Consider the following 18,578-nt stretch of genomic DNA (forward strand, 5'->3'; position numbering starts at 1 on the left):
AAAAGGAGAAATACTTTATCTCCATAAGTCATCCTTTATTCTCCCTCAAGTCCAATCTCACTCAAGAAATGACTCCAGTATGGCCCTCTTCTCTCTTCCACTCTACCAACCATCATTTTCTTTTGACTAGTTTATGTACTGCAGTCTTGTCCAACTCCTTCCACCCTCCAGATTGCCCAGAATTATCTTACAAAAAGAGAAATCTCTTCATGTCACTCCTCTTGCTAAAATAATAATAGTAATAATAAATAAATAAATAAATAAAGAAAGAAAGAAAGAAAGAAAGAAAGTGTTTCCAGGGAAAGACCTCAGTCCACTTTCTTCATCTACTATACCAAACAACGTGTTTCAGCCTTTCCCCTTTCTCTTTCCTGCCATCTAACCCTGTGAACACTTCAGAAGAGGATGTGATTTGACTTTTTCCCTCTTTGGAATGCCCTTTCTCTACATCTGCCCATCTTTCAAATTTCCTTCCTATGGACAGTCTTCACTCTCTCCACCCCCATGCTGGCCAAGCGCTTTTAGTTGTTTTGTCATACCTCTATTATAGCATTCATAGGATCATAAAACCTGTTTGTGTGTGTCCTCAAGTATACAAGGAAAACAGGGGCCAGGGTACCCTATAGAAACTAGCATAAAATAGGGATGGATGTATCGATGGATGAGTTGGTGGATGTTAGCTGGGATGGGTTGGCAGAGGAGGTGGAAATTCGGAGAAATTTTAAGAAGGAACCGTGTATATTGAAGACATACACCAGGGGGAGCTGAGACACCACAATAAAACGGGAAGGCGGGCCAAAGGCTTTAAGCTCTGGGGTGAGAGGCACTCACTAAAGCAAGCATCACGCAACTAAGAACCGCTCACCCACGTGTGCATTACCCAGTCCTCCTTCGCAGACTGTGTTTGAGCTCATCCCACCTCCCCCGCCCCCCGCGTCGCCTCCACAGCCACTGAGAAAGCAAACAAAGGGGAGGGCACCCCTGCAGGGCTCTGGCTACCAAGAGCCAATCAGTGGGCTCTAGTACCAGGGAAGGCTGGTGCCTTCGTTTAAAGGGGCCCAATCGGTTTCTAAGGGATTGAGGAGGGGCGGAGAGATGGGCGGGAAGAGCGGTAGCAAAAACAGCGCGCGCAAGAAGGCTCCCCCAGGGAGGCCGAGGGCTGAGGCGTGGGGCGGGACCTAGGGGCGGCCCTGTCTGAGTGGAGAGCGCAGGCAGCGCTGCGGCGCTCGCGATCTGGCTGACGCGTCTGGCCCTAGTTCCCCAGGACCTGAGGGGAGGGGGAAGAGGAGAAGGAGCCGTGGGCGCGCGTGCGCAGTGGCGCGGGGAGGAGCTGGGACCTGGCAGCGGGCGAGAAGGCTGCGAGCAAGCCGCGAACCCGGCGGGCGGCGGGCGCGCGCACCATGGGGGAGAAACCCGGGACCAGGTAAGGGAGGTGGGGCCACGCGGCGGGGCACGGCCGGTGGCGGCTCGCCGTAAGTGCTGGTATGGTCCCCAGACAAGGACAACGGGGGAAGAATCTTGGGCCGGACCCCTGGGTCCCTAGGGGGCAGCCATCCGGGGCCGCACGCCTAGGTCCTCGAGGATAATGGGGGGGGGGCGGTGTGCGACTCATGTCTGGGCCCCTGTAGAAAGCGAGGCCTGTCGTCGTGCGACCAATGGATTCTCCTGTGCAGGCTGCGATGCAGGGGCGGAGGAAGAAGGAGCAGGTGGCCGGCCCCAAGAGGTTGTGTACTAGGAGACTGATGCTGGGAGGGGATCCTCCCTAGACTCAGGCTTAACCAATGGAAAGCCTCCTGTCCAATACCCCACAGGCAGTCGGGCTGCCCCCACCTGTCCCAAAGGCCCAGTGGCTCTGCTTCCAAACTTCTGCCCTTCTCCGTGTTGCTAGGAGCAACAGCTTCATATTGAGGGAGCAGAGTGCTTAGAGACCCTCTATGAGATTAGGCCGAATCCCTTTTCTGGGGATGGGGGAATATCAGCCCTGGGCACAGCATCCACTCCCCGGATGTTTTCTGTGCAATTGAGGCTCCTTCCTTCCACTGACACCCCGAGTTCTCGTTTTTTTTTTTTTTTTTTTTTTTTGGTCTCTAGCAAAATCCACTTCCTGTTGTGACCAACACCCCAAGGGGGCAGAGGGTGTATGCCTTAGTCCCAGGGGAGTAGGAGCAAAAGAAAAAAAGGTTGGGGTTGTATGCCTCAAAGCAGAGGGGATCAGGAATGGGAGCTTGGTCACTAGTTCTGCAAAACCATATAAATCCCACCACTCCTCTTACCCATATAATATGAGAATTCAGGTTTCTGAGCATCAAGAGGACCAGTGTCCGATAGAGATAATCAGAGGGTAGACTGACATCCTGGGTTAGGGGTTAAACACCCCACAGAAAGGGGAAGTCACAGACTTAAGGGAGGCCCCCTGATTTCCGTTGTGTGGTTCATGGAGGGGGACGGGTGGACCAAAGTGGACTGCTGACTTGGCATGATTCCCTCCACCCTCATCAAATTCTGGGCCATAGGAAATGGAGAGAATAGCAGGAAGTGCAAAGGGGCATCTGCTTCAGCTACCCTCCCCCTGACTCCAGACACCTCCCTGGTCATTCCCATACTCTGCTTCCTTGACCAGCTTTACTATGTGCATGCTCTGCTTCCTAGCATGGCAAGAGGTGGCTGGGATAAGATCCAAAAGGCAAGTGTCTTGTAGTTGCTCCAGAACTATTGACCCAGAGCCACATTCCAGTTGGCCAACTGACTGTGGCTGTTGCAGCCCTTTGCCAGGGCTCCTAGTGGGAGGAAACACTGGGACAAAGAGGAAAACCAGAAGCTGAGGGCAGGGAGAGTCTGGATGATGCCATAGCAAGTTGGAAAATAAGGTAGGGTCCTTATTCTAGCTGCCACTGTGTCCATGTTTACACTCCTTTATGATTGGGGATATCTGGGACGCTCCATACCCTTTGCCATATGACCTTTGGACAGCTTGGCTTCCGGAAAAAGGGACAAGGAAGTTGTAACAGAAACTTGTGGTGGCAGAATTTCAATTTCTATTATCTGGGGACCCTTCCTAGGGATTGCTGCTGATAACAAATTATTGATGCTAGTTACAAAGCATAGTGAAACAGTTTGGTGATTAAAAGCAGGGACTTGGAGCCAAGTTGCCTCAGTTTGTGGAGGCTCACCATTTACATTCTGTGACCTTAGACAAAATTCTTGATCTCTCCGTACCCCAATTTCTTCACCTGTAAAATAAAAATATTAGGACTTTCATCATTGGATTAAGAGCATTAAATAACATATTTGGAACAGTGCTAGGCATGGAGTATTCACCCAATAAATGTTAGCTAGCATCATGAATTTCATCATATGGCTGCTACTAAACTAGGGATGCCTAAATGAACAAGGCTTTGGAACTCACAGTGTAAGGAGACAGAAAGATGGTACACAGCTAAATTCCCTTGTGTGCTGTCACTTGTCATGCAAGTAAAATATGAACAAGGTGTGATAGGATTCACAAAAAAGGAGTAGGCTGGGGTCTAAGCTGGGTCTGCATCCTAAAAGAGGTGTTATGTGAGCTAAGCTTTGAAAGATGAATAGACTTTTTAAGCTGCTGAGATCAGAGATGGGGACAGTTGGTGGTTAATAGAAAATAACTCCTGTGGTAGAAACCATTTGAGGGACAAAGTCCAGAGCCATTGCTCTTCCATGTACCCCAACTGTCATTGGAGCTAGAGGGCAAATGGAAAAATGGTTAGTTCTGACTCAGGACACTGCTGCAGCTTGCCCATTCAGGTCCCCTCTGGGGCAGGTACTCTGGAAGAGACTGGATGGTTCCCGGGGCAACCAATGACCATCACTGTGGATGGAAGGGGACTAGTGAGGGTGGACCAAGGACAAGAGAAGGAGTATTTGCCCCAGTAACGAGCTTCAAGGGGCTGCCATGTGAGAAATGTAGGGGATTTATCAGAAAGTGGGAGGGGTAGAGCTGGGCAAAGTCTCCAGCCAGGGTTAAGGGTGAGCTCTGCTTCTCAGGCTGGGGAGGGATAAAGTCCTGGCATGGGGGTCCCTGCTGAGTCTGAGGGAGGCAGTGGGGTTTCCCTTTCTGTTTTGTTAGGGTCTTCAAGAAGTCGAGCCCTAACTGCAAGGTGAGTCACCCAAAGTACTTATCCTTTGACCCTCCCTGGGCCCTACCAAAGCCCAGCCTGCCCCTAGACAACCCCCAACACTAGCTCCCCACTTCCTGTGACAGCTAAGAGCTGACTTCCTTTGCCTCTTGAAGCCCCTTGCTTCAGAGGCTGCTCAGCCTAAGCCAGCCACAGGGCTGGGTGGGGACAGGCCCAAGTCCTTATAGCAACACTAAAGAAAAGGAGCCAGAAGCAAGCCCAGTTCCTGTAACCCTTTAGGAGCCAACCCATTGAGCCTGGGGTTGGGAAAAGTTAACAACCCCCCAGGCTATGGCCTGTTTATCCCAGAGCACCTTGAGAGGACCTCTTGATTTGAGCCTTCTTGCCAAATCACTAGCACTGTTCTCTGACCCGCTGATTGGGCTATCTCTTCCAAACACATACACCTGACTGGTGAACAGAGATGAGAAGAGAGATAAAAGAGCAGCTAAAAAGCCTAAGAAGTTTGGTTCGATAGTCTGGGAAACCCACCACCCTCACCTTCCTAAACTACTGGGAGAAACTCCTTGATAGCCCAGCCTGGGCCTGGGGCAGGGCAGCCACTTTTGAGGGCTTTGATGCCTTGTCACCATCCTCCCCAATCCTCCCTGTGACTCCTTGACATCCTCAGCTCACCGTGTACTTGGGCAAGCGGGACTTTGTAGATCACCTGGACAAAGTGGACCCTGTAGGTAAGTTTGTCCAGAAGGGGACAGCTTACTCCCCCAAAGGGGAGGAGATTCCTAAGCCCGGGAATGGGGAAGAAGTCCCTTCAAGAAATAAACCTGTGTCCTTTTCCTAGACGGTGTGGTGCTTGTGGATCCTGACTACTTGAAAGACCGCAAAGGTACCAGCCCCAAATCCAGGGGGCCTGAGGGGAGGTAGGGAGGAGAGAATGAGATGGACTGGCATTGGTAGGTGCCACAGAGAGATGGAGGGCTGAGGCAGAAGCCGGGAGTAGGACTGAAGGAATTCTTATGCTACCAAAAAAAGGAGCTATGGCTGCTTAGGTACTGGGAGGCGTTGGGGAAAGGGGTTCTCCTGACCACCCCACCTTGCCCTCCCTTACCAGTGTTTGTGACCCTCACCTGCGCCTTCCGCTATGGCCGCGAAGACCTGGATGTGCTGGGCTTGTCCTTCCGCAAAGACCTGTTCATCGCCACCTACCAGGCCTTCCCCCCAATGCCCAACCCACCCCGGCCCCCCACCCGCCTGCAGGACCGGCTGCTGAGGAAGCTGGGCCAGCATGCCCACCCCTTTTTTTTCACAGTGAGAATGCCCTCAACTCTTCTGCTGGGCAAGGGGTCTGGGATCATGGTGGGGCAAAAGGGGTGAGGCATCTATTTTGAGCAGATCTAGAAGAAACAAGTGAGGCAAGTGCCCTAGATTCACCGCCTTTTAAGGAAGCAACTTCTATGGTTTAACCATTCCCCACTTCCTGGAGCCCCAGGAAACCTTAGTATAGGCCTCCTCCCTGGGGCCTCTTTCTTATCCCCAGGTGCCCTTTGTCCAACGTCTTAAATTGAGATTGGGGTGAAGACATGAGGCTTTCTGGAGGCACTGAAGTTTCCCCTTTCCTCTGCTACAGATACCCCAGAATCTACCCTGCTCAGTCACACTGCAGCCAGGACCAGAGGACACAGGGAAGGTATGGAAGGAATGGCTCTGAGGACACGTGGGCAAAACAAAGTTGAGCAAGACCCAGAGCATAACTGAGCACAGGGTGAAACTGCAGGGGTGGAGTTGAAGATAGGGAGATGTCCCCCACCCCATAGACGTGTGTGTGTGTGTGTGTGTGTGTGTGTGTGTGTGTGTGTATGTTTGTTTTCACTGCACATGTGACACTGCCTCCTGCTCTTGACCTGCATGCACATGGGTACAGGGGTTGCCCATACACTACCATAAACGAGCCTCTGCAGGCTTGGAGGCAGCGGGGGAGATAGTCCCTGCACTCCTCACAGCAATGGGGCAAGAGTCCCTGCCCAAGACAAGAAACATGGAGGAAGGAAAGGGAGTGGTGGAGATGAGGGCAGGAGTCTTGGGTAAGATGTGGCCTTTCCTCCCCCTCCCAAGGCCTGCGGGGTAGACTTTGAGATTCGCGCCTTCTGTGCCAAATCACTAGAAGAGAAAAGCCACAAAAGGTGAGGGAAGCAACCTCCTCTGTGGTTTAACTATTCCTTCCCCACTTCCTGGAGCCCCAGGCCCTGTGGGAGGTGGGAGGGAGATTTGGGTGTCTAGAGATTGATCCCTCTTCCTCCCCCCACCCAACCCAAGGAACTCTGTGCGACTGGTGATCCGAAAGGTACAGTTTGCCCCAGAGAAACCCGGCCCACAGCCTTCAGCTGAAACCACACGCCACTTCCTCATGTCTGATCGGTCCCTGCACCTTGAGGCTTCTTTGGACAAGGAGGTGGGATGCTAGAGAGTGATGCAAGTGCCAAGGCAAAACTGACCCTGGGGGCAGGGTTGAAGCCGTTGCCTCTGCTGGGTGTGAAGTTGCTATGGGCTAGGGCTCAGGGGAGGGGGCACACCGAGAACGGGACCAGTGAAAAACAGGTGCAATTCATGTAACGCCCGCCCCCCCCCCTTCAAAAGCTATACTACCACGGGGAGCCCCTCAGTGTCAATGTCCACGTCACCAACAACTCCACCAAGACCGTCAAGAAGATCAGAGTCTCTGGTAGGAGACAGGGTTGGAAGGGTATCTTGGGGGAGGGAGTCCCCGCATAAGTGACTTCTGTTAAGATTTCAGTCCAGGTCATATCCCAGTGTGGGAGACCTGCCAGGGCACAATGAATTTAGAGAATGTTATCTAGACCTCGGTATTTGCTTCAGGGAGGACCCTATGTTAGGGATAGTAGGTAGGGGTGTGCTGGGGTTTGGGGCCCACCCCACATGGTCTGGAATGGTGGCGCAGTGGTACGTCTACGCTCCATCCAGAGCTGTTCCACCCCCACCCCACAGTGAGACAATATGCCGACATATGCCTCTTCAGCACTGCCCAGTACAAGTGCCCCGTGGCTCAACTTGAACAAGAGTAAGTATCACAACAGGCCTGTGGGTCCCAATCTTAGGGAGGAGTAGGCCCAGGGGAATATGAAGTGAAGGGCAGAATTTATTTCCTGAACCATCTCACTCCTAAGGTGGTTCTCTACACAGTAAGGTGGCTCTGAGCTGTTCATTTTCTTGAACAGACTGAGCCAAAACCTACCCTATGTAATGTGTGCCTAAAGGGACAAAAAGAGGTAGGCTGCCCCATCACCCAGCCTAGTCTCTCCAAGATTCTTGTCCCTTTGTTTCTACCCCAAGTGACCAGGTATCTCCCAGTTCCACGTTCTGTAAGGTGTACACCATAACCCCACTGCTCAGTGACAACCGAGAGAAGCGTGGTCTTGCCCTGGATGGGAAGCTCAAGCATGAGGACACCAACCTGGCTTCCAGCACCATGTGAGGCGGGGCTGAGTGCCTATGGGGCAGGAGACGGGGCTGGTTGTGTATCAGGCTCTGTCCCAGGTACCAGGAAGGTATCAGTGAACAGGAGACCAAAAACAATTTTTTTTTTCCCTAGGAGAGAACAGATGATCAGATAAAGGGTAAAATATACATGGCATGTTAAGGGACAAGAGTTAAGGAGAAAAAGCAAGCACAGACTGGAAACCTAGAGAGGGGCAGGTCTGAATTGATTTTAAATAGGGTAGCCAGAGGTGCATTTTGAGGAAGGAGGTGTTGTGAATATGCAGACCAAGTGTGCTCCAGGCAGAGAGAGCTCTAAGCCCTAAGACTCAGAGATGGGACAGGCCCAGTGTATCTAAGGAATTGTTAAGTGCCCTGTGCCCTTGGGCAGGAGCAGCCCCATTGGTCCAGAGCTTCACAAAGAGCTGGATCAAACCCCAACTGGGCATACAGTGCACACTGCACACAGGAGGCCTGGAGGCCAGCATAGTGAGAAAGAACCAAAAGGAGAGGAGTAGGTGAGGCGAACAGAATCTGTAAGGTTCTCGGGTTAGAAAGACTGAGCTTTTGTTGCCAGGGATGAGGGCCCAGGAGAGTTCTGAGCAGGGGAATCCGCGATGTCCTTTGCCAGTGCTGCTGGAGTCCCGGGGTATTGTGTGACTTTGTAGTCCAGCTCAGAATCCTGATGGAAGCCACAGGGTTGTGTGAGGTGACAAGGCAATGAATGGGCCACCTGATCCAATATCTCCCCACAATTACAGAGTGAAGGAGGGTGCCAACAAGGAGGTGCTGGGAATCCTGGTGTCCTACAGGGTCAAGGTGAAGCTGGTAGTATCTCGAGGCGGGTGAGTATGGCAGAACCTGGTAGGGGTCACAGTGGTTCTCTCTGGTTCCACATCATTGTCCTCTTCATACATCCTCTTTCTCCCAGGGATGTCTCTGTGGAGCTGCCTTTTGTTCTTATGCACCCCAAGCCCCATGACCACATCACCCTGCCCAGACCTCAGTCAGGTGAGCACTCTGCCCACCCTGCACCCCCAGCAAGGCCAGTGGAGAAACCTTGATCCTTCCAGCACCTGCCCACCCACCCACTCTCTCTTCTCCCCTCAGCTGCTCCCGAAACAGATGTCCCTGTGGATACTAACCTCATTGAATTTGATACCAAGTAAGAAACCTAGAGCTGTACCTTCCTACTTTGACCTTCTTTGCAGATTCCCAAATCTACCCTTATACCTCCTGGGGTTATTTGTTTTCCTTGGGGGGTAAGAGGGTGGTTGAATATTGGATGACTCAGCCTTGTAAGACTCCCTATTTCTGTCCTTTTCTATCCCTTCTGGTTCCATTGTTGTTTAAACACCTCTGCCCCTGGGAGGGGATAGGGAGCAGAGGGGGAAACAGAAAGAAGGGTCACAAGTCTTCACCTCATCCCTCTCCTTTCTACCACCAAGCTATGCCACAGATGACGACATTGTGTTTGAGGACTTTGCCCGACTTCGGCTGAAGGGGATGAAGGACGACGATTATGATGACCAATTCTGCTAGGAAGGGGGGCTGGAAGAAGGGAGTGGATGGTGCTGGGAGAGGTAGGGACAAGATCAAGATCCCCGCTATGGAGGCGGGGGGTGTCCCTGCTTCTTTTCCTTCCCCTCCATCCAGCAGTTTCCTCACCCAACCCCTTTTCTCACTCCCTCTTTACCCCAGATACGCACTGGACCCATCACTTGTTTAAAGTGGGCATTAATCTTTTGACTACAGCTCTGCTTCCCCAGTTGCCCAGTGGGTGGCAAGCTGTGTTCATACATGAATTTTTTGGAGGGGGACAATGAAAACAAGGAGTGAGAGTAGGGAAAGGGGAAGAACTCCCATATTCAACTTCACACCAACACACCTGCCCCCTCCAGTCACTCTCTGCCTCCCATTCCTCCAAGATAAGACCCTGCAGAGGCAAAGCTGTTTCTTTGTTTCTGAGCATAAACAAGAAAATAAACCTTTTAATAGGCATGAGTGTGTGTGTTTTCCCTGTAGTGTTCAGTGCGTAGTGTGCGTATCCACAATTCTTTTCTGTATCCTCAGGGCACCTGACACCAGGCTATCAATAAATGTTTATTGAATGATTGTGTGTTCCTGTGTTCCAAAGTAAACACTGAAACTTGATTTGGTCACTCCACACTCAAGTTTAATAAGGCCACAAAGTAAACTGTCATTTACAGGGGAAATAATAATTAACTTCCCCACAGACTAGATGCTCCCTCCCAGGAGCTGAGCAGGGTAGGGTGGGCTCTTCCCTGTTATGCCTGATGACATAGGACAGCATTGTGACCTGTGGTGACCCAGCTGGTTTCATTCCCACTTCTCCTTATGGTTACTCAAGTAGTCCGTTCCTGGGGCTCAGTGGGACCACATCTGCAAACTTCACCAGACAGAAGCCACATGAGTGACGTCTTTCTAACACAGAAGCTGAAGCTTTGATCAGCCGAGAGAGTCATGCAGCTGTGTGCCTAAAGATACATTCTAGTGCTGCTCCTGTGATGCCTGGGATATGCATCAGAGATTCCTTGAGGCTTGGCCTAAGCTCCAGGCTAGGCTGAGGAAATAAGCAACACTCCAGAACATTTCTCACCTCCATCATCCACTGCCACACCTGTAATTGACCTTTATCTCCTATAGCTCCTTCATTCATTCCATAAACTCTTTAGTTTTGGTGGGGGAGTATTGGAGATTGAACCCAGGGGTGCCCTTGAGGGTCTCACTAAATTGTTTAGGGCCTTGCTAAATTGCTCAGGCTGGCTTTGAAACCATGATCTTCCTGCCTCAGCCTCCTGAACTACTGAAATTACAGGTGTGTGCCATCACGCCCAGCTCATAAACTCATCTTGATTTAATTATCTGTATGTGCCAGGCATGATATAGGGACATAGCAGTAGCCAAAACAAATATTAAGTCATTCCCCATCTATTACGGTATCTGTGTCCCAAGGATAAGTACAGGAACTGTGAAACACATGACAGGGAGTCTGATATAGCTGGGGTTTGGGGATGATTTCCCTGGAGGAAGTGACTTTTAAGCAAAGATAAGGAGACCACACAGAGATGGCAACCCCAAGTGAAGACTGAAAGGAACAGAGCGCCTTTTGGGGACTTAGAGACCCTGGACTGGAACAACCAGTCAGAGGCAATGGGTGTAACAGGTTCACTTGATGCTTTAACTATATCCTTGTGGCTTTGAAACTTAAGTGTTTTTTTTTTTCTTTTTCCTCAGTTTTCTTTTCCCTAAACTCCTCCCTGATCTTTTCTCTGATATTCTTTTCCTCCCTGATCTCTCCTCCCTAATCTCATTTTCTCTGAATTACTTCTATAAAAGCCCCCAGTTCCTGCAGATGGGCAGAATCTTTGGGACAGGAGTCCCCTGTGTTTCTCCTTTACTAGCAAAGCAATAAACCATCTTTTTCCTTTTTCTCAAAACCGTGTCCTCTGGGGCAGGGGATGAGGCTCAAGTGGTAGCGTGCTTGCCTGACATGCATGTGGCCCGGGCACCACATACAAAGATGTTGTGTCCGCCGAAAACTAAAAAAATAGATATTAAAAAAAAAAAAAAATTCTCTCTCTCTCTTTAAAAAAAAAAAACAAAACAAAACTGTGTCCTCATTGGCAATGGGGACAAGGATGGAGCTTTCAGCTCCAAGTCTATGGGCTTGGAGGACAAGTCTATGGGCTCTTAGTCTATGTCAAAGCTTATACGTGTAGAGTTAAATCATTATTTATCCACAGGCTTTAAGTGCTGCCAAAATGTCAATGACCTTGCTTACCCCACCACAGGATCAAGCTTCCCTCTGACTGCCATGACCCTGCTCCTTGACCTCCAAGTCCATGGATCTCCAAAAGCTTCGAGTGAATGAGAACCCTTTAGAGGCACAATAACAATCCAGAATCTGGCTCTACCACCTTGGATTCTGAGCCAGGAGCCCCCAAGAAGAATCCATGAATCCAGATGTATAGTTAATACACTTTGAGAACATGAGGTTTTTTAAAGCTTTTTATGTTTTTAATGCTTTTTACGAAGTAATACATGCAGTATGGTTTTTAAAAAGTCAAACATTATTTAACAGTAAACAATGAAAAGAAGGCTCCCTCCTGTCCATTTCCCATCCTTCCATTTCTTTTTCCTAGAGACAACCACTATTGCTAGTCCTTGATTATCCTTTCAAAGATATACTTCATATTCAGTCACACATGTGGGTTTATGTATTCATTAGCTTATATAACACACAAAGACTAGCATATTATGAACTCTTCTATACCTTTTTACTTAATAGTGTATCTAAAATAGCATTCTTCCACAATACATATAGATCCACCCCATTCTTTTAAAGAATGATTTCCTCATTGTTTAGATATCATTTATTTTTACCAGTTAACTATTAGTGGACATGCTGAATGACCACTATTTTGCCAACTCAAACAGTATTAAAATAATTGCCCTTGTTGATTTGTGGTTTTTGTTTTGCTTGTGGTACTGGGGATTGAACTCATGGCCTCAGTCATGGGAGGCAAGCACTTCCCACTGAGTTACATCCCCAGTCCTTTATTTTATTTCGAGACAAGGTCTCAAGTTTCTAAGTTCCCCAGGCTGGCCTCAAACTTATGATCATCCAGTCTCAGATGTCTGAGTAGCAGGGATTACAGGTGTACATCACTACAGCCAGCTTATAGATATGTTATTTTTGCCTATGCTAATTGTTATGCATAAATAACAATTCTTAAAAGTAGAATTGCCAGGTCACAGAGGGTGAGCATTTTTTATTACTGTCAATCTAGCAAGTAAAATATAATATTACTGGAGTTTTCACTTACATTTCTTTGATTATGAGTGAAGATAAACCCAACTTACTGCACTGATTTTTTTTCTTAATGACAAAAGTTCTTCATGAACAAATCAGCTATTTGTAGTATACTTTGCAAATATTTTCCCAAGTTTTTTATATCTTTTGCATTTGTATCTAGTTTTTTATTTTAAAATACAGAATTCAATGATATTTAATACATTCACTATGTTGTGCATTCTTCACCTTTATCTAATTCCAAACATTTTGCTTCTAGTTTTATTCATTCATTCATTCATTCCAGAACATGAACCCAGGGGTGCTTAACCACTGAGCCACATCTTCAGCCCTTTTTATTGTGTATTTTGAGGCAGGTTCTCACTAAATTGCTTAGGGCCTTGCTAAGCAGCTGAGGCTGGTTTTGAATTTGCCATTCTCTTGCCTCAGCCTTCCAAGTCACTGAGATTACAGATGTGTGCCACTGCTTCTAGTATTCTGTTGTTGTTTTTGGTGGTGCTGGGGATTGAACCCAGGGCTTTGTGCATGCAAGGTAAGCACTCTACCAAATGAACTATATCCCCACCCCTGCTTCTGGTATTTTTAATACACAAAGTTTTAAGACAGTCAGCTATAATCACTTTTTAATGGCTTTTTTAATTTTTTTTATTCTTTTTAGTTATTCATGACAGTAGAATGTACTTACTTTGACTAATTTATTGGCTCTTTTAGTTTTTTATTATGAAAGCTCATGATTCCTTCTGCTTTCTCACAACTCGACACTTCCTCTTCTTTCCAACCTACATTCAAGATCATTAGATCAACCACTATCTTATCAGCATACTCAATTTCTTCTCCTTTCACAATTCTGCTTTCAAACCCCACCCTTGAATCTGTCCCACTATCTCAGCCTCTTTGCACTAACAGGGAGCTAACTGGAGAAATCATACAACCACACTTATCATTCAACAAATATTTTTGAATACCTCCTAGGTGCCAACACTATGCTAGGCCCCAGGTATAAATTTAGGGCCACTATAAATTTATGGTCTCTAACCTAAGCTGAGATCTTGATACCTGATACCCTCTGTCCCTTCTCCAAGTCCCTGGTCACCTCCCTCTCCTGCTCCCATCCAACTATTCTCTACCTTCCTTATAAGGATTTCTGCTTTTCACAGACATTAGGCAGTGAGGATGAATGACTTCAACTTCCCACTCTACAAACACTGACATCTACACCAACTCTCCTACACCACCAAGGTTAAGATGCTTTTTTGGTTCAAAGCTAATCATTCCACCTGTGCTCACAGCTCTCACTTCCCTCCTCCTCAGAGACCTTAATTCATTGAACCAACCCTTCTCTTCAACTCCCTTTACTAGCTCTTCCTTCACAGTAAATAATCCCACACAATTCTTTCCACTGAAAGGAAGAAGAAAGGAGAAAGAGAAAGGAGGGAGGGAAGAAAACAAACTCCTCCACGCTTAGCTCTTTTTTACAGTAAAATACATCTCTATTTTCACTCTCGTTTTTTTTTTTTTTAACTTATCTTTTTTTGTACCTGGGATTGAATCCAGGGATGCTTAACCACTGAGCCACATCCCTAGCCCTTTTTTAATATTTTAGAGACAGGGTCTTGCTAAGTTGCTTGGGGACTCACTAAGTTGCTGAGGGCAGCTTTGAACTTGTAATCCTCCTACCTCAGCCTACCTAGTCCCTGGGGTTACAGGTATGCACTACCATGCCCAGCTTGTCTCTGAGTTGTCCTCAGAGACAACTACTTTCACTATCTTTAGATGTTTCTGTTGACATTTATCTCCACATCTCAAACACTTTTGACTTCTTGATTTTTGTTTTAAGCATTTATGGCTTCCCACCATAGAAGATAAAGACTAAACCCAATCACCAGGGAACAACTTTCATCTTGCCCCAACTCCAATTCTCTCAAGGAAATTATATCCTCAGTTTGGATCAGACCAATATTCTGTATTTAATTATGGCAATGCAAAGGTTATTTATGGTTGAGTCATGTGGTATATTATGATTACCTTTCTGTTCTTATGCAACTATTTCCCCTAAATAACTGACATTTTGAAATTTGCTTATTATCAGAATTTATCACTAATTCAGCAGTATACACTTCCAAAAAAAGTCTACATTTTGAACAATTCCAAAATTCATCTCCTTCATCTCCTTGAAGCAATCTCTCCAGGATCCTTCCGATGAACTAGCTGTTCTTTCCACCTGCTGTCCTGGAATTGCCTGGGCTGTAGCCCTTGTGTTGGTGGTATAGTGGTGAGCATAGCTGCCTTCCTGAGCCCAGGGGTTCCCAGTTACCTCTCAAGAATTAAGGCTTACTTCCTGGATCCTAGATCTTCCTCTTCTGGTTTAACTCTAATAACTTCCTAAGAGGGATTGGGGTTGTGGCTCAGTGGTAGAGCACTCACATAGCACGTGCAGGGCCCTGGGTTCAATCCTCAGCATCCTATAAAAATAAATAAAGGCGTTGTGTCCAACTACAACTAAAAAATAATTTTTAAAAAAATAATAATTTCCTGAGAAAGGATGCATATAGGAGAAAAATTTTGAGAGCTTGTGCATATCAAAATGCCTTTATTCTGCCTATGTAATTGAGAATAGACTTGTGAGTCTATTCTCTTAAAAATCTATTATTTCATAGAAAGGAACAATAGCTGGCCACCTAGGTAAGAACTGATTTTCCTGAACCTCAGAGACCATCTGACTAAGTTTTCTTCAATGGATGTAGGTAGCAGTGATATGGGTTACTTCCCTGAGACAGGTGAGCCTCCTCTGCATTTTCTCTCCCGGCTGCTGCCAGCTGCAACCCAGGAATGGAAACAACTATTTTGACAATGCAAAAAACACATGCTCTGGAGTATATTTCTCAAATTTTCTATGCGTACAAATCACCAGGGGATCATAAAACAAACACTGGCCAGGTGCAGTGACACAGGCCTGCAATACCAGCAGCTCAGGAGGCTGAGGCAGGAGGATCATAAGTTCAAAGCTGCCCTCAGCAACTCAGCAAGGCCCTATGCAACTCAGCAAGACCCTGTCTCAAAATAAAATATAAAAAAGGGCTGAGGATGTGGCTCAGTGGTTATGCCCCTGGGTTCAATCCCTGGCACCAAACATGCGGCGCACACACACACACCCCCAAAAAAACCCCACAAACTTGATTCAGTAGGTCTGGGTTGGGGATTGAGATTCTGTATTTCGTTAGAAGTTTCTAGGTTATGCCAATGAGGCTGGACTGCAGACCACACTTTTGAGGATAAGACCCTAAAGGATGGCCCAGGTACACTGAAAGCCTTGGTCCTGTATGATTTGTGGAGCACTGAATTATCCACACCCAACTATTTTATGAGAAAAAAATTAAGTGTGCTGAGTCATGGGAAAAAATACAGTCACTGGATCCCTCCCCCTTCCCCAGTACAGGAGATAGAACCCAAGGGTGATCTACCATTGAACTACATCTCCAGCCTTTTTAAATTTTTTTTATCTTGAGACAAGAGTCTAAGTGACCCAGGACAGCCTCAAACTTGCAATCCTCCTGCTTCAGCCTCCATAGTCCCTGAAATTACTGGTAATTACCACCTTAGTTTCATTCTTGATGATCTTCTGCAAGCTGTGGAGAATGATCTTTCCAAAAAAGGTAAATCTGGTCATAAAACACTTACTAAAATTCCTTCAAAGGTCCCCATATGTTTTCAGAATAAAGTCCAAATTACTTAGCTTACAAGTCTTTTCCTAACCTGGCTCCCGGATCCTGTCTCCCCAATGTCACACCTAACCACCACCACACTCCACTCAAAATAAACCCCTTGCCGGATTTCAAATGTGCTAGGCCTTTTCACATGCTCTTGCCTATGGTGCTTCCTTTTCCACTCCCACTTCTCATCTAGTTAGCCCTTCGGGATTCAGTTCAAGCAGCATTTCCTCTTGGACTCCTCGTGATACACCCTGGGCATATCTCTAACAAAACATCTATCCAACTGTCACATGAGAGTCCGCCTCATTCTTCTTTAACTCCCCTGATCCTACAACATAGGTAACCAGAAAAGCAAAAAGAAAAAAGGTGGAAGGTGCCCGCAACAGAGAATAAATACTTCAATAGTCTGTACTGCGGCTGGACTCACAGTCAGAGAAAAGCCCTGGGTAGAATAATGTAACACTCACCAAGTCAAGTTTTCCTCGGGCGTGGTTGGCAGACAAAGGGCCCATGGCCATCCAGTCTGAAGGAATACCCTAGAAATTCAATCACCTAGCACCCAGGAGACAGTTAATAAATTCTTATTTTACAATTAAGTATGCTCCACAAAACAGTGGCATGAAGGTGGACAGGTCTGAATGTTCTCAGACCAGGACCTATTTCAACATTACCCCTTACACAGGTGGTCCGCGGTGAAGGCGCAGACGGGGCCAGACGCAGGACGCCCCGGGAGTGACACTAGTTCCCAGGTGGACCGAGTGCGCGCTGGGAATCCTGGGAATTGTAGTGTTCGCTAGAGAGTTCCCTCTACGCAGGCGCAAGCCGACAGCCACTTCCGAGCCCTAAGCGTTGCACTAAGCAGAAGGACGGAATCCCGTGGAGGTTTCCCAGAGGCACGATGGCTACCTACAGCCTGGCGAACGAGCGATTACGCGCCCTGGAAGACATCGAACGGGAAATCGGCGCCATCCTCCAGAATGCAGGTTCGGAACGCGACGAGCGAAAGGCAGAGAGCCGAAAGCGAACCGGAGCTGCGCACACAAGCGCCGACCCGAGCCTATGCGCGTGGTGGGGTGGGATCCTAAGCGCTTGCGCGGTAAATAGGGTGGGAACGTCCTTAGGGCGGGGCTATAGTGCCAGTCTCCGATTAGCCGCACCCATTCCAGTGAGCCCCGCCCTCTCCCCGCCCCGACAGGGACAGTGATCCTGGAACTGTCCAAGGAAAAAACCAATGAGCGGCTTCTAGACCGGCAGGCGGCAGCCTTCACCGCTTCGGTGCAGCACGTGGAGGCGGAGCTGTCGGCTCAGATCCGCTACCTCACCCAGGTAAGTATGTCTAGGATGTGTTGTGCACCTACCCCTTCTCCGCCTTAGCCTTAGCCGTAGAAATCCTCTAGTAGAGCATTAGCTGGGCAAAATCAGGCCTCCCAAACTGGCGAGTTGACACCTTCTTTCCAGGACTTGTTTCCTCCTCTAAGAGAAAAGAATTAAAGGGGTTCCTTATGACAGCTATCACCATTTTCTAACGTATATGTGTGCCAGGTATTTATTATTATCTTATAATACGACAACTCTAAAAAGTAGTTATTTTCACCACCATTTCACGGATGAACTTATCAGAAGTTAAGTGATTTGTCACCCACCTCCCAGGCTGCTTAGCAGACCAAACTCAGGAAAGAAATGAGACAAGAAACCTGATGCTTGGTTGGGGGTTAGGTAAGGGAAGTAGGGCTACACTGATCAGTCTTATCTGTCCTGTAGGTGGCCACTGGGCAGCCCCATGAGGGCTCCAGCTACTCTTCAAGGAAAGACTGTCAAATGGCTCTGAAGCGAGTAGACTATGCCCGTCTCAAGCTCAGTGATGTGGCCCGAACCTGTGAGCAGATGCTGGAGAACTAAGCCAAGGAGTGGATCCAGAGTGTGGAGGGAGACTATGACCTGCACTTTGGATCAGAACTTAGAAGCATGCAGGATGGGAAGCAGGAACTGAAACATATATGCCCTGCTGGTCAAAGAAGACTTAAGACAAGGACCAGGAGGTGGAAATGGAGAAACTAAAACCCCATCTTACCCACAGCTGTGGCCTGACTCCTCCAGCAGGGTGTTCCTGCTTTGGATTTAGCAAGTTCAGGAGATGGACATTCAGTTGCCCAATCCACTTCCTCATGTCCATCATGCCCCTGCCCCAAGCTCCCAATGAAGATATGTTCTTCCTCATTGGAAGATACAAAACAAGAACTAAGGATTTTATTAATAAAAGCAATAACAATTTTTTAAAGGATATCAGATTCTTAATTGGGGTTAGGGTGAGTGATGTGAGGGATTGCCTGAACTGCATCAGCACAAAGCCACTGAGGATGGAAAGTGGGAGAGCCCAGACCTTTGGTGTGGGGTTGGAGAGGAACCACTGGTATAATGTGCAGGATA

At 47.8% G+C, this 18,578-nt stretch overlaps 2 protein-coding genes and 1 long non-coding RNA gene across 3 annotated transcripts; 2 read left to right on the top strand and 1 right to left on the bottom strand.

The window, feature by feature from the left end:
* Positions 1–1,327: 1,327 nt before the first annotated feature.
* On the top strand, positions 1,328–9,605 carry Arrb2 (arrestin beta 2). The gene is made up of 15 exons (XM_076871719.1): positions 1,328–1,423; positions 4,103–4,133; positions 4,783–4,843; positions 4,954–4,998; positions 5,224–5,420; positions 5,740–5,799; positions 6,225–6,292; positions 6,426–6,561; positions 6,747–6,831; positions 7,116–7,188; positions 7,461–7,598; positions 8,366–8,449; positions 8,536–8,615; positions 8,715–8,769; positions 9,053–9,605. The coding sequence occupies exons 1-15, from the start codon at positions 1,401–1,403 to the stop codon at positions 9,144–9,146; spliced, it is 1,230 nt and encodes a 409-aa protein (XP_076727834.1). The 5' UTR covers positions 1,328–1,400; the 3' UTR covers positions 9,147–9,605.
* On the bottom strand, positions 3,050–17,204 carry LOC143410919 (uncharacterized). Its single transcript, XR_013092734.1, has 3 exons — positions 16,619–17,204; positions 7,582–7,715; positions 3,050–3,230 (listed from the first exon to the last, which is right to left on the bottom strand). It is a non-coding gene; the product is annotated as an uncharacterized LOC143410919 (long non-coding RNA).
* Med11 (mediator complex subunit 11) lies at positions 16,966–18,408 on the top strand. The gene is made up of 3 exons (XM_076871720.1): positions 16,966–17,134; positions 17,347–17,477; positions 17,913–18,408. The coding sequence occupies exons 1-3, from the start codon at positions 17,050–17,052 to the stop codon at positions 18,048–18,050; spliced, it is 354 nt and encodes a 117-aa protein (XP_076727835.1). The 5' UTR covers positions 16,966–17,049; the 3' UTR covers positions 18,051–18,408.
* Positions 18,409–18,578: the final 170 nt, after the last annotated feature.

The sequence above is a fragment of the Callospermophilus lateralis genome, chromosome 11 (assembly GCF_048772815.1).
Source record: "Callospermophilus lateralis isolate mCalLat2 chromosome 11, mCalLat2.hap1, whole genome shotgun sequence".
In the NCBI taxonomy this organism is placed as follows: Eukaryota; Metazoa; Chordata; class Mammalia; order Rodentia; family Sciuridae; genus Callospermophilus; species Callospermophilus lateralis.